Source organism: Crinia signifera, chromosome 8 (genome assembly GCF_055691185.1).
Source record: "Crinia signifera chromosome 8, ASM5569118v1, whole genome shotgun sequence".
Taxonomy (NCBI): Eukaryota; Metazoa; Chordata; class Amphibia; order Anura; family Myobatrachidae; genus Crinia; species Crinia signifera.
The window spans coordinates 52,253,775-52,269,836 of NC_139224.1; the positions used below are offsets into that span (position 1 = coordinate 52,253,775).

General features: G+C 45.7%; 2 protein-coding genes across 2 annotated transcripts in view; one reads left to right on the forward strand and one right to left on the reverse strand.

Moving 5' to 3' along the window:
- Positions 1-470: 470 nt before the first annotated feature.
- Positions 471-2,583, reverse strand: LOC146026041 (uncharacterized). The gene is made up of 2 exons (XM_083156366.1): positions 2,091-2,583; positions 471-1,174 (listed from the first exon to the last, which is right to left on the reverse strand). Exons 1-2 carry the CDS (start codon positions 2,508-2,510, stop codon positions 617-619), a joined length of 978 nt encoding a protein of 325 aa, XP_083012492.1. The 5' UTR covers positions 2,511-2,583; the 3' UTR covers positions 471-616.
- A 2,397-nt stretch (positions 2,584-4,980) lies between these two features.
- CDC42EP1 (CDC42 effector protein 1) overlaps positions 4,981-16,062 on the forward strand; it is a 35,775-nt gene continuing 24,693 nt past the window's right edge. The window contains exon 1 of the mRNA XM_083156367.1: positions 4,981-5,127. The gene's annotated coding sequence lies outside the window, so the exon portion shown is untranslated. The remainder of the gene's footprint in view (positions 5,128-16,062) is intronic.

Genomic DNA, 16,062 nt, shown 5'->3' on the forward strand with positions numbered 1-16,062 from the left:
TGCACAACATGCACCATGTGCCATACTGCTCCAAGCATGGACCTATAGAAAGAACACACATAGCATATAAAACATAGGCAAAGTGCCCTAAAAATAACAAGGCATTTCAAATGCTTCATTGCCATGCGGCAAGGGACAGTATGGCAGACGACGCATGTAGCGCGGACAACAAAAGCACCCTCATGCATCCATGGCGCATAGTGCAGAAGTAGTGGTCCCGGCCCCATTGCTCTGCACTCTGCGCCACTGTAGCATGAAGGTCCTTTCATTGTCTGCACAACATGCACCATGTGCCATACTGCTCCAAGCATGGACCTATAGAAAGAACACACATAGCATATAAAACATAGGCAAAGTGCCATAACTACTAAAATTATTTTAACTTAAAACCAAACCAGTGCCTCATTGCCTTGCAGTATGGAGCAGTAGAGAGACGGCGCTTGGAGCGCAGATAAAGAAAGGGACTCATGATTACCTGTTGCATACTGCATATACAATGGTCCCGGCCCCATTGTTCTACAAGTATGCAACAAGTCAGCATGGCCATTATCTCCGCCACAAGCACCGTGTTACATACTACTCCATGCCAACTGCGAAATAATTCTATGGGATGCGGTCATAAATCTTGCAAAACCGGTGTATCATCCAGGTTCGTGCTGTCTCCCAACAATGTTGTATACATGTGACTGTACCGGGGTGGGGTCTGAGGTTGGGTACAGGATTGTCTAATGGGCGGGGTGTTTAAAGGCAATGATGCAATGGCTGGTGAGGGTACGGCAGGCATCTGTTGCAGCGTCTGGTGCAATGGAAGAAGCCCCATCAGTGTGGTTTTGATTGACAGGCGGCCCTGTCGGCCCATAAACAGGAGTTCGCTTGTGACGCATTCGAACGCCATCTGTTGGTCCGGATGTAGCTTCCGTAAGCCATCAGCCATGTACTTTCCAAAGGTGTCAAACTCATCAGATGGCCTACGCAGCACCTCTTCGGCTCGAACCAGAATATCATCGGGTTCTTGTTCAGGAACTGCCTTGGTTCTGCGTTTTTTCTTTTTGCCAAATAGTTGAGGCGGGGTGGGGGTTTCCGGAACTCCATAGATTGTTCCCGATGAGTCTTGTGGCTCTGGGGTTGGATTAGGGGTTGAGGTGTGGACCACCTCTATCTCTGTACTTGTTGTCTGTGGAAAAGAAAACAACAACAATTAGTTAACATCACCTTCTCTTTTTTTCAGTTCCCCAACACCGTTCAGGAGTGGCAAAACATCGCTGCTGAATTTGATGAGGCGTGGAACTTTCCTAATTGTGGAGGAGCCATCGATGGGAAACACGTCCGGATCAATCAGCCACCCCACAGCGGTTCGTACTACTTCAACTACAAGGGGTACTTCAGTATTGTGCTGATGGCTGTGGTCAATGCGAACTACGAGTTCCTCTTTGTGGATGTCGGCAGGAATGGTCGGGCCTCAGATGGTGGAACTTTGAAGGACACCAAGTTCTACCACAGGCTCGCCTCCAACACCATGCACTTGCCCACAGCTCAACAAACCAAGCATGGGCTGAACTTTGTATTTGTTGCGGACGAGGCATTTGGGCTTCATGAACACATCATGAAGCCCTATGCCAAGCGTGTACTGGACCACGACAAACGTGTGTTCAACTACAGGCTCTCCAGGGCACGCCGGCTTGTGGAAAGTGCATTCGGGATAATGGCCAGCAGATTCCGCATTTTCCACACAGCCATCAACCTCCGGCTGGATAAAATTGACTGAGCCGTCATGGCGTGCTGCGTCCTGCACAATTTACTTCGCCGCAAAGAAAGGGCACATCGCCCGGCAGGACCAGCACCGCCGGAGGACCCAGATGATCCCAGGGAGGTTGCCCCAATTGTGTCCCTGGAGATGCCGGCCCAGCAGTACCGGGGGACAGCACGAGCCAAACAGGTCAGGGACCAATATAAGGCATATTTCAATGGTGTTGGTGCTGTCCCCTGGCAGGAAGACCACATTTAAAATCTTTTTGGATAAAGGAACAAAAAACTGATTGAAAGAAAGAAATGGGGCAAAGGGGTGATATACACATTGGACCAGTACTTACTGATAACGGCTGGAAACTTTCATCCATGGCCGCTGTCACGTCATCCGCCTCGCCTTCCACCATCATGCAGAGCCCTCGCCTTGGCACCTCCTGGCTGAGTGTGAAGGTCAGCAAGTGGTAATACCACAGCGACGTCTCATACACCTCTCCTGCACCAGCACCGGACCTTTTGGAAGACTGTATTTTTTTATGTTCCTTAAGAAACACAGTCCGCAAATTCTGGATCTTTTTACGGACCCATTCCGTATCAGCCTCTGGGTTGTAGCTCTTGCTAAATTCAAGGAGATCTTGCAGCGCTTGAGCTCTTTTGATTTTATTACTATAGTCTTTCGACTTTGTCTTCCAGAGGCATTCAAGTTCGCGGTATTTCTCTATGAATGCCTCCACAAACTCCTGTTCTTTGACCAGTGCCTGGGACATTCCTGCCAAAAAAAAAAAAAATTTGACAATAGTCTATGTACATATTTTTCAAATGTCAATAGTTTGGTTAATATAAATAGTAGTTAAAATTATATGTTTCATTAAACTGTATATAATTAATAAAAATAAATGTTTTGTTTTTATACATTTAAGAAATTTTAATAAATCATATTTCTATGCATTTATCATCTTTACATTACATTTAGTGGTGGTGGCATAATATTTGGTAGGTAGGCCGCAGGGGAAGATTGGCGGCTGGGCTGGCATAATACATCTGGCCACCTTTATTAGTGGGCAGCGGGGACCCAGGTGGGGTGTTGAGGTCAGAGGTGGCCTGGTATGGGCAGCGGGGACCCAGGTGGGGTGTTGAGGTCAGCGGTGGCCTGGTATGGGCAGCGGGGACCCAGGTGGGGTGTTGAGGTCAGCGGTGGCCTGGTATGGGCAGCGGGGACCCAGGTGGGGAGTTGAGGTCAGCGGTGGCCTGGTATGGGCAGCGGGGACCCAGGTGGGGTGTTGAGGTCAGAGGTGGCCTGGTATGGGCAGCGGGGACCCAGGTGGGGTGTTGAGGTCAGCGGTGGCCTGGTATGGGCAGCGGGGACTCAGGTGGGGTGTTGAGGTCAGCGGTGGCCTGGTATGGGCAGCGGGGACCCAGGTGGGGAGTTGAGGTCAGCGGTGGCCTGGTATGGGCAGCGGGGACCCAGGTGGGGTGTTGAGGTCAGCGGTGGCCTGGTATGGGCAGCGGGGACCCAGGTGGGGAGTTGAGGTCAGCGGTGGCCTGGTATGGGCAGCGGGGACCCAGGTGGGGTGTTGAGGTCAGAGGTGGCCTGGTATGGGCAGCGGGGACCCAGGTGGGGTGTTGAGGTCAGAGGTGGCCTGGTATGGGCAGCGGGGACCCAGGTGGGGTGTTGAGGTCAGAGGTGGCCTGGTATGGGCAGCGGGGACCCAGGTGGGGTGTTGAGGTCAGCGGTGGCCTGGTATGGGCAGCGGGGACCCAGGTGGGGTGTTGAGGTCAGCGGTGGCCTGCTTACCTGCTGTCAGGTGCGCGCAGTAGAAGACGCCGTGTGCTCCTTCGCTGCTGCATCCACGGGGCAATATGGCTGCGGTAGGAGTGTCCAGGAACTCGCGCGAAAACACGGATCGGATGGATGGTCGCGACGACGGAAGCACACTCAATGTGCTAACGATGTGCATATGATCAACACACAATCTGCGGGCGGATCGGCTGATTCTGCTGCAGGAGGCAAAACCGCCAATGCGACATACGAGCTGACGGGAGCGCGCATCCAATCGTTAACGACCACAATCGTGAGTAAAAAACAAACGATAGTGATAAGATTCATGCACAACCGTCTTTACGAACGACGAATTGTACCCTAATCTTGCATGAATCTTTCTGGTGTGTATGGGGCTTAAGACATCCTGACATAATTATAACTAGATTGGAGCATCTTCATAGGTTTCGACATTTTCACCTAAAAAGTGAAACTTCAGGACTCTTGCCAGAACAGAAGATGTTGACTCAGATCAAAATGCTTTTGCACGTTTCTTATTCAGGTCATGTCACAACTTTCCTACACTAGCCGATTTTGAATTTCTCAATTTCAGTTTTTTCACTCCGCCCTAATCCCCATATGGTCTGGTAGGTATAACTAATTTTAGCACCACTTATGGGCCTAATTCTGGTTCAATCACACTGGCAAATTCCTTCTCAAATGAACAAAACCATGTGCACTGCAGGCGAGGGAGATGTAACATGTGCAGAGAAAATTCTATTTGGGTGGGGTTTTATTTGAAAGTGAGATCTATATTGCAGTGCAAAAATAAAGCAGTCAGTATTTTCCCTGCACAGAAACATAACTCACCGAAATCTAAATCTCTCTGCACAATACATCTGCCCCCCTCCCATGCAGTGCACATGTTTTTTTCCATTTGAGAAGGAATTTGCCTTTGGGAGTGAACCAGAATAAGGGCCTATGTGGGCCACTGTCTGCAAATTGGTCCAGTAGCAATGTCAGAAGGTATGGAGATATACTGCACGGCTCAAATTTCTATATTAGTTATTGTCTTTGCCCTATAGCCTTAAGCTGAATGTTATGCACAATGGAGGAATGAACCTAAATATGTACCTGCTACAAATCAGAAACCTTAATCAAACGTAAAATCCCAAAGGTCCAATTGAAAAATATTTTCTGTTCCTGTCTGAAAAATTAGTAAGTAAAAAAAAATTTCATGTATAATGGAGAAATCTTTCTTCAATGTATTAAATAACTCCAAATGACAAAATATCAATTCTACCAGCCCTTTAGAAATATTATCTATAATCTTTATTTGCTATATCCACTGTTTATTTTTACCGTCTTTATTATATCTCTTTATGCCCTCTTCTTATATTCACTATTATCTGTTACCTAATTCCTTTATTCAGTCTCCTATTACTTCCTAACTTCCCTTCTCCACCTCATCTGCCTCTTCCCTCCCTATAGGCTGCTGCCCTGCTCTGTCTGTCCCAGCCTACTTTACCAGCAACCTCTCACACGCATTGTGGACCCTTATTCTTCCAGCTGTTATGGTGTTCTACTGAAGCTCCAGACTCCCAGCCTGGAACTAACAAGAGCAGGTAATCCCGTAACAACCCATAGGCTGTAATATAGCTATTCCTAAACACTGTTTAACCATTTGCTAGCAGAGGGTGCTGACATGTACTCTAGAATTATAAACAGTTACTGACGTAATACCATAGTTCTAACATCTGCTAACTTTTAAAGCTTCATTAGCCATTAGTTTCTCACATCCAATAACTGGCATGCTTAATCAGCTATAACATGGGTAAGATGTTTGAGGGGTTTCTGTGAATGTTTTCAGGATAATACAAAAGAATAGTTGTGTGGAAATGATATGGATTTCAATGCCATCATCATGCCACTTATCAGTGGGTTCGTGCTGATTCGGAAGTATATAGGAGTACCCGATGGGCCATGTGACCTCGAAGTCAGAAATCTAAAAATAGAATGTAACAATTAACATGATCAACTTTTTAAAATATTACCCTTCGATTTGGTTCTCCTTCCACAAACAGCGAGAGCTACATAACTAACTGCTATTATTGCCACCCCATTAATCTGCCACCTGTACTATGTGGCAGGTCCCTCACACTACTGCACTTTCTTAAAGTTTGTATCAAGTGCACGTCAGGATGATTTGTGCACAGTGCTTATATTTCCTTGTCTTATTGAAGATTCTGCTGCTGTATTTACTGTCCTGCGGATAATAGACTTCTTCGTTTGCCACTGTATGACCCCTGTGCTGCGCTGTATGTTGTGTGCCACAGTGTTCTGACCCCTGTCTTATCTTGCCCTGTATAAATAGCTTTCACATTTGTTTTACTGTTTATTATTAATCTGTACTGCTCTTTCTGACAAAGCTTAGTTACTGATAGAGGAAAGAGTACATTTAGCTACCAAAGCTTCTGTATTTAACTCTATACAAGCCATTTCACTTTACTTACGTATATAGTGGCAAGCGCAGCCCCCCTTTGTCAACATTTCGGCGGTCGGGATTCCGGCGTCGGTATTTCATACTGAATCCACTGCAGTATATATTTATTATTACATACTGTAGCCCATGGATCTCACCTGTTTCCCCAGTAAAATAGGGCTCTAACTAAAGCATTGGGGAGAGATAAAGTGGATAGACATAGGGGTGTATCAATGCTGGGGGCTCGCTGTCACAGCTGTCCTGTCAGTATTCAACTGACCCCTCCGCATACGCCGATTCCCCCCTCCATTTTTGGAGCGAGGGGGAATCGGCATATGCGGCCGCAGAAACAGCGAGACTCGCAGCTAAATGCAGCGAGCCCCGCTGTTTGGGGGAATCCTCGCTATCCTGTGACATCGAGGATTCCCCCGGAACACAGAATAGGGTGAGCGGCCGGCGAGGGGGTTAAACAGCGAGGGTCGCTTGTTTCTGAGATCCCCGCTTTTTAACCCCCTAGCTGGCCGCTTTGAATACGGGCCATAAAGTTGCAACCAGCAAGCTCTTTACTATCATTTTTCAAAAACAGCCTGTAATATGGCAGTAACAAGCCGATTGGCTGTTACTTATATCCATCTACTTTATCTCTCTCCCCAAAACATAGGCAATAGACCCCATACAGTGGCATAGCTACATATGTGGCAGACCCTGCAGTGGCTTGGGGGAGTGGCGCTAGTGGGGTCTGTGGTGGGCGCCGCTGGCTGAACTGACAGGCGACCCAGGCAGCAGTGAGCGCTGAGCTGGACCCACCCTGTACATACCTAATGAGCGGGGACATAGTGCAGTGCATATTGAATGAGTGGGTCTCCGTGTCCCGTGCATATGGGGCGGGGACCCGCTCATTAAATATGCACTGCGTTGGGTCCCCGTTCATTAGATATGCACGGAGCAGGACCAGCTCAGCACTTACTGTTGCCTGGGTCACCTGTCAGCTCAGTCAGTGGTGCCCATAGTACATCACCTCGCCCCTTCTTGGGAGCACCAGAATTGTTTTGGGCAGGGGGGAGGAAAATCACTGACCCGATAGATCATAAATTTACATCACACCGGCCCCCCACATTTCCAATTTAGATCATCTTATTAACCTTAAATACTGTATCTGTTGGGTAAAATGAGTGTGTATTTTTCTTGGGGTGAATTTATGTTGTAATTATACTTTGAGACTTTTGTCTCTTTCAATTTACTTTGTAGCTCCCTCCTGTCTGGGGATAATTTGTTTCCTCCAATCTGCTTATTGTTCTAATTCACTGGTCTTCACTCTTCTCTCTCTCTGTCTTCCCTCTTTGCTCTGGTAAAACAAGGGTGGATCTGCAGAACAAAGCCAAAAAGTCTGAAGAAACTGCTGATTATACCAAATTTAGCTCAGCCTCAAGATGAAAACTGCTACTGAAAGCAGGGAATGAGAAAGTGAGGGTGAACGAGGGAGTGACTTCTGGGGAGAAAGTATTTGGTGGGCATGAGAATTGCACTCTGGCAGATCTTGCATTTAATTGTAACCCTTTCACTACAACATATGCCTGTATTGTAAGGACATGAAATGCACTTCCAGAGCCGAGGCTCATAGTTTGCTTTATAAGGAATGAATGCTCACTTAGCAACTAGATCAGGCAGAATACCTTTGTCTGGGTTATGTTCCACAGGCACCTTCAGAGAATAAAGCGCTATCTCCCTGCACAAGACCATCAAATATCTTTTAAAAGGGCAGATGAATTAATATGTGTGGTAGGCCCCTGAGCATAAAGATTCCCAATCACTCTAATTCATACCTCCCAACTTTGTAGCTGCAGAAATAGGTATACTCGCGCGGCGAAGCGTCCAAAAAGGGGGCGCGGTTTATGTAAATGAGGGGCACGGTTTATGCAAATGAGCCGAATCCCCGTTTTCGGCCGGGAATAGACGCCGCACAGCGTCTATTCTGTCAAATTGGGGGGGCTCCCAACTGCCCCCCCCCCGCAGTGGGACACCTCCGGCCGCGGGTGGGACAGCGGGACAGGACCCGGTAATCGGGACTGTCCCGCTGAAATCGTGAGTGTTAATCTTTATTTGCCTAAATGTACCACTATGAGGTCACCAAAGACTGTGACAGGACATACTTGCCTACCTGACCCTCTCCATGAGGGAGAAAATTCTCTGTTCCTGGACTTCCCTGGTAATGTATGATTGCCATCACCTGTGGTGAGCTAGGTCATTGATAAGAAAGGTGAAGGCAATTATACATTACCAGGGAAGTCCAGGAGCATTTTCTCCCTGAAGGAGAGGGTCAGGTAGGCAAGTATGCGATAGGAGCCCGTTCGGGCGATAATTAAAAAGTAAAGTGATTATTACATATGCATACCTCCCAACATGCCCCTCTCCAGGAGGGACAGAATGCTCTGTTTCCGAACTTCCCTCTTAATTTATGATTGCCATCACCTGTTAGGAAACACCTTTCTTGACCATTGACCTGTTTAAAACAGGTAACAGCAATCACACATTAAGAGGAAAGTGCAGAAACAGAGCATTGTGTCTCTCCTGGAGTGGGTCATGTTGGGAGGTATGCATGTGTGATCACTTTAATTTCTGCTACGGAACCCCACTGCAGTACTGCACATGCATTGATGTCTGGATAGTAACTGGGAGGGATCCTTAAGATCCCTCTCTGGCAAAATTGATAATAGAGTAGTCCATAGGCTACTGTGGTATACCGCCACCGCTCCCGGGGTCAAGCTCCCGAAATGAATGCCTTAGTACTTTTAAATAGTGTATACCCTATCCTAAATTTAGCAACAGCATAACTGCTAACAGTACTGATTTTGGGGAGTGACTACATCAAATGGTTTCAATACAGGCAGACCATTGTGTGGCCTAATGTGTCCTGCTGCGTGTTGTCAAATCAAAATGCTGACATACATGGAGTAAGCATGCTGTGCACACAGACACCATTGTACATTTCTAATTAGGGGTTCAATCTTTTGTTGTAGTCTACGGGCCACATAACACATTCATTAGGGCACCATGGTCTGTCAGGCTGTCAAACAGACCACTCATGTCTGCTGCCCCACAAAACACTGGCCCGCACTCTGGGTAATAAATGAATTTGTACTATATTCATACGTATCCCCTTAAACACTGGTATGGAGAAGTTGCAAATTATTTCATTTAGTGATTATTAGTCATTCAGAAAGTAGCCCCAAGTGGAGGGGGAATTAATTATGTTCCATTGGTTGCTCCCTGTTAATGAGTACACCTGACACGGACTGACTGCTGTGTGGGCAGTTGTGTTTCAGTCAGTGAGTTGGTCATACAGTATACATGTGACTGACCTATTAGCCAGAAATCTACTATGTAAATACTGTCTAGTCTTGGTGGGGGCTTAGGGCCAGATGTATTAACACACTTACCTACTTTCTGGCTGCCCTTTCCGGGAGAGGGCAGCCAGCTCATGGGGAGCGGGGCAGCCGGGATTGAAAAGGGGTGGGGCAGGGATGGAGCCACATGAGTGGCTACTTCTTTGGGGGCATGACCAGAGTGATCGCACCATTTTAGCCATGTCCCCGGGGTACAATGCCATTTGTAATGAATTGCACTGTGGTGGGTGGGTCTAAAACTGTGCGATTCGTGTCATTTGACCCATGAACCCCCCGCTAAGGGGGTGGGGGTGGTCGCGGTAGCCGGACGGCTTCCCAGGAGGGTTGCTCCTCTTTCCAGGGGGCCGGGAGGGGGACTTGATTTCCAGGACCCTCCCAGCCTTTCCGGGAGGGTAGGCAACCCTGTGTATTAAGCTTCAAAAAGTGATAAAGTAGCGAGTTATAAACAACTAGCCAATCAGGTTCTACCTGTCCACTCTGGTCATGCCCCCAAACAAGTAGACACTCATGTGGCTCCATCCCTGCCCCACCCCTTTTCAATCCCGGCTGCCCCGCTCCCCATGAGCTGGCTGCCCTCTCCCGGAAAGGGCAGCCAGAAAGTAGGTAAGTGTGTTAATACATCTGGCACTAAGCCCCCACCAAGACTAGACAGTATTTACATAGCAGATGCCTGTACCCAGCCTGTAACATGACAGCTAGGAGCTGATTGGCTAGCTGTTTATCACTCTCAATTTTATAACTTTTTGAAGCTTACTGTATCTAGTCCTTAATAACTTATTGTATTCCACAGAAGTACATCAGTGTCTGTCTGAAAGAGGCTTGCACTAACAATCTTGTAGTAAAAGTTCCAGTGAAGGACAGAGAAGGTTTTCTTTTAGTTCCTGAAGATTGGAAGGAAGGAAGTCACATTAGAGACTAAGAATTTCACTAGGGCCAGAGGGTGCACAGGAAAAGCAATGTAAACTTCCCTCCATTAACAGAACATTGAGAGGGAAGGCATGAAGACAATGGGAGCTTAGAGGGGAAGGGCGAGGGCATGAATTAAACATCGGAGACTGAAAACACAGGCTGCTTCCACCTGTGCCAATCGTGATATAAACAAGCAAATAACCGAATCAAACACCAAGTTCCCTAAATTCTGGAGATGATCCAGGGCCAAGACAAATGAGCCGTAATGAGGAGAATTTATCAATGCCCTCTGTTTCCAGGAGGTAAAATACTGACAGGTTTATAAGAACAAACACAATGGTACTTTTCATCTGAGGATATTTTTGCACATGAATAACCATGGAACGGGGAAAGCAGAACAAGATCTCACCAGCAGATTGGTTTAGAAATGGGATGGCAAAACATGTTTTTTTTTTTTCCAAAAGTTAAACGCATCTTTGTGTGTGCTGATATTTGTGGGTGGTGGCTGGAGGGGGGCACGGACCCCTGAAGGCCAAAGTAAGCAGTAAAATGGTGCTAGATATGCAGCTGAATAATAAGGGACAAGACTAATATTTTGCTGAGCAGTTTTAAAAATGTTGCGCATCCCTCCTGTGCATTGAAAACAGGTGGTAACCCTCCTGGCTGTAACAGGCAGCACATTACAATAAATCACATTTTGTATGTATACAGCCATAATGTATGCAGTTCTCAGCAATGGATGGTGCAATTATTTCATATATATTTTTTAAATAATAACATATATTTAAATTGAGGAGGATAATAAATAAATCAGTCGCACACAAAGTGCAGTTCTTCCAATGGACATCATGATGATAATAGGCTGCTAAGGAGGTATCCTTTAAGTCAGGGTTGGGGGACCTTTGGCCCTCTAGCTGTTGTTGAACTACGCATCCCAGCATGCCCTGCTACAGCTTTGCTATTTGGCCATGTTAAACTGTTTCAGGGCATGCTGGGGTGTGTAGTTCAACAACAGCTGGAGGGCCAAAGGTTCCCCATCCCTGCTTTAATGCAAAAGTGGGCTAACACCATCTAAAGATAGGTCCAAAAATGCTAATGCACATCAATTGCAAATATCTAATAAATCATGTGAATACACTGCAACAGCCTTATTAATAAGAGTATTAGTAGGTGCAATGTAGCTGCAGTCAGTAGTCATCTGTGTGCAATGCATTTGTAGGAACATACCCTTACTGTGCTCAACCAATACTTGCATGCCCCCTGCCTTACTTGTTCCATTTGCCTAGCTAAAGGAAGAAAAAGTGGAATACATGTCCAAAGATACCCAGTGAAATTTGCCCATGAAGTACTTAATCCATACTTGACAAATGTAAAATATTCCACTGCAGAGTTCCTGAAGGGGAGGCGCAGTTGATGACTATACAGGTTGGGGCTTGCTGGGGGGGCAAGGCTAGGTGCTACTATGCAAATTACATAATATTGTTCCCCGATCCTACCCATTTGATTAGGAATTGGGAGAGATACGTGAGGTGACCTACTTTTAAAAAAACTGGTCAGTCCCTTGGAAGTGTTAGGACAGTAGGAAGTCATGACTTATGGTGGGTACACACACATGATATCGGGCCAATTTTTCGTTTACAGGCCAATCAGGCATATCGTTAGGTGTGCATGTCCAATTGCGCCCTCCTGCGGGTCACATGACATCCTACATCTCTTCATTGCTGCCTGCATTGGTCAAATGTGTTGCAGTGCACTATTCAGGGTCCTGTTACCCATCAAACTAAAATCGAAGGCGGTCCTTCCATTTCCAAAAAATGCCACAATCCCCATAGGTTCCTATGGGGTTGCAAAACGTTATCAAACTCACAAAACAAGGGAGAAAATTACTTTCTTTTTTGTGAATTTTTTTTTTTACATCAATCATTTTTATTAAATTTTTTGTTCTGTTTCCACGGAAAGGGAAGGGGTACAGAAAAAGAAAAGGGAGGAAGGGAGGGGGAACAAGGAGTCATCTAACATAAACATACTTTATACAAAATAACATAGATGTATACAATAGGTGTCTCAAAAATTGGATAACTTTCACAGACAGATGGGCTGAAATAACAATGGAGGCTAACAAGCGGTAAGATATTCTACAATAAGAAGTCAGTACTCTGTATCAAGCAAGATATCAGCTGCTTCTTGAGAGGTAAAATAAGCACAGGGCCGCCAACAGGGGGGTGCTGTGTGTACAGCTGTCCTGGGTCCCGGCCTCTGGAAGGGCCCGGGCAGCTCATTTTACCCACCTCAACCCTCTGCTGTGCTGCCTGCGCTGTGCTCGGTGCACTGAACGAAGCACAGGCTTCTTCAATGCAGAACGCCTATGACCAATTAAAACGCTGCACCAGCTTTTGAGCCAATCAGAGCTTGTGTACCGTACACAATCAGAGTGTCTGCCGGTACATGAGCTCTCTCACCAGCCGGTGCTGCATTTGAATTGTCCACCAGTGTCCTGCATTGACGAAGCCTGTGCTTCGGGACCTACTGCGTCCAGCAGGAGGGGATGAGGGAGCAGGAGTTGGGTGGTAAGTGAAGGGGGCGGAAAGAGATGGTGGGGGAGATGGGGGAGGGGCCCAGACTGGAAATCCGTCCCGGGCACCAAAATTCCTTGTGGCAGCCGAAATAAGCATGCCAGCTATACTACTTAACTAAAGAGGAGTTTGCATGCAATGAGTAGGGTAGGCCTTGAGTCTCCATTTCAAATGCCATGTGAGTTTTATGGATAACTTTGAGCAACAATGGATGAGAGGGGTCCTTCCAGTATTGAGCTATTGCAGCCCTAGTTGCTATCTATATATGGCCTAACACATACTGTAGCAATCCGCTTGTGGGAAAAATATAAAAAAGAGCAATAGAAAGAGACTTTTGGAGAGTAGTTTTAAGCACTTTAGAGGCAAATGCAAAGACAGTATTCCAAAGGGGGCAAATCCTTGGGCACGATCAATATATATGGAAGATGTCTCCTACCTCAGAATTTGGATTGTTCAGGCCAGATTATATGTAATTTGGCTGGTGAAAAATACAACCTACTGTATGTAGGAGTTTGAAGTGCATTTCTTTAAGATTATTACATTTGGACATCGTATGAGAAGATGAATAAATAGCCTCCCATTGCTGTTGTCTAAACATAGTTTAAATCTGCTTCTCACTGCGGTTGAGCTGAGGATTTCACCGGTATCGTGGTGTCTTGGAATATAGAATACCAAAATCTAGCCTCTATTGCTACAGGAAGACAATTTGGAAATGATTTTAGCAGGAGGTAGGGATAGCGGACTTGAGGCTTTAATTAAGCTAGTTAGCCAATGTGAAATGCATAAATACATACTCATTTTGCTATAGGGTAGGTTAAATTGAGATTGTAATGCAGAGAAGGGAGTAATTCTGGAACCATCGGCTAGGTCAGTAACGGTAGCAATGCCGTAAGAGACCCATTTTGAGACATTCAAGTCAGGGATCGATCCAGTGAGAGCTACTAAAGGCTTTTTCTGGCTTTCAGAGAGAACAAGAAAAAGTGCATGTGCAAATAAGCAGCGTTAAAAATCAATCAAGATTAGATTATCTTTACAATTTATTCTTAGATTAGAACGTAGTATCAGCAAAATATTAAAAATTCTAAATTAAAATTTTTGACATGAATACAAATACAAATAATAATGTAAAACAAATACAAATAATAATTTAAAAAGACATTACACCCTGCAATGGAAGGGTTTGGTGGTTTTGGACCATTTTATATTGCCCCTTTAGAATTTTCACACTAATTGATCTCAGTTCAGTGTACTGGTATTTGGTGTATTTAACATCATTCCAAGTGCTTGATGTTAGTCCTTAGCCAGTGTCTCATCTGTTAATGGCTTTCAGAAAGATTACAACAGTATCCCATGCCTTGAGGGAGTATGATACAGTGCGTGAGAGATTCTGTATTGGGGGTCTGCATTGTGTGAGAATCCACAGTAGATCTATAAGGTTAGAGAGAGGATGTAGATCCTTCTCCAAATCTACCCATTGCTTCACCACTGGAGGAAATGACCAGCCGCTTATTTGGGCAAGTAAGCATGTGTGGTGATATGTCTTTAAATCTGGAAGCTCCAGGGGCTGGGGGTGGGGGGGTTGCATTTCCAAATATATTGGCCTATGGCTGAGTGTGTTTGAGCAATGCATTTCTGTGTACCTAGATAGGGGATGGTGGAAAATAAATACATCTGGAGGCCTGAATTGAGCAAAGTGAGAAATGAGCATACAAATACATGACAGTGGTTACAATGCATACATTCAAATCTGTAGTATAAAATACTCATTGTATAATGTAGCGAGATGGCATAAACAATAATAAGTGCAGGGGGGGGGAGACACAGGAGGAAGAAAGTGAGGAAGAGAGCAGGATTTGTCATCGTGATATTAGGGTGGTTAGGTGAACGTTCGTGCCATGTATGCAGAGCCGGATTAACAATGGGCCTGATGGAGCTACAGCTCCAGGCCCACTCTCTAAATAGGCCCATTTTGTAGCTGAGGGTCAGGGCTTTCCAACGAGCCCAGCCCCGCGTCTCTAGCCCCCCGGGAACCGGATATACTGCCAGGCAAAGCTGGAACGTTTTCCCCATAGGATAACATGAGACCCACAAATTCCGACTCCCACCTCGTTTCAACGGCATCACAGAAGCTCAAGGTTGATATCAGTCTAACCCAAATTGCTGGGCCTTCAATCTGATACCAGGCTGGTCCATATGGGTTCATTGGTTCTAGAGATATTTCGTATAAACCGATTTTTTTTTTTTTTTTTTTTCATTTTTGAAATGTCATTTCATGGTTGTTCATGTTGTTTGAGGACAGATTTCTCTGGAACCAAATGGCCCAGTTTCACAGGACCAAATTCATTTGAAAGTAATTCAAATCCCTTGTGTAAATGGGTCAGTTGGTTCCGAAGATATAGCTGGTTGTTTAAAGGGGGGAGGGTAGTTTTCTCTCCTCCTCACGCCAGAAAATGCTGGAACTAGGCTTGTGTAAAAGGGGCCAATCCGGGAATGTCCCTGCATGATCATGGGTCAATATTCCTGGGTAAATACCTGCATTTTCTGGTGTGAAAGAGGTATTATATCAAATATCTGGGACCTACATTGCTCTGAATACAGCCAGGCAGCCCCCTGCTCTCTGTCCCGCTGTCAATGGCTGTCATTTCTGCCTGGCGGCGGCTGTCCCTCAGTTACCACAAGCATGTATTCCCCCTTGGTAATGAGCATGTAATCCCACATGGCAATGAGCATGGAAACTCTGGCAATGAGCATGGAACCCCTGGCAATGAGCATATAGGTAAGCAGCACTTATGTAGCTGTAATAGGCATTATGATGTTTGGCTTAATACGTAATGGACATTATGGTGTGTGGCTTAACATGTAATGGATATTATGGTGTAATTTTTAATGCACACCTTTGGTGCGCAATGCCCGTTTATGAATCATATTGTGCATTATTGCTCAATCTGTTTGGTATAGTGTGTATTTTGGCTCAATCCATGTGGCACAATGTGAATTTTTGCCTTAATCTGTGTGGCATAATGTGAATTTTGACTCAATCCGTGAACCATAGTGTGAATTTTGGCTCAGTCAGTGTGAATTTGTTTCTCATTCCATGTGGCATAATGTGTAAGAGTATAAAGGGGTGTGTACAGTATAAAGGGGTTACTATTGTGTTGCATGATTTGTCTAAGGGATATATGGGGTCCGGTA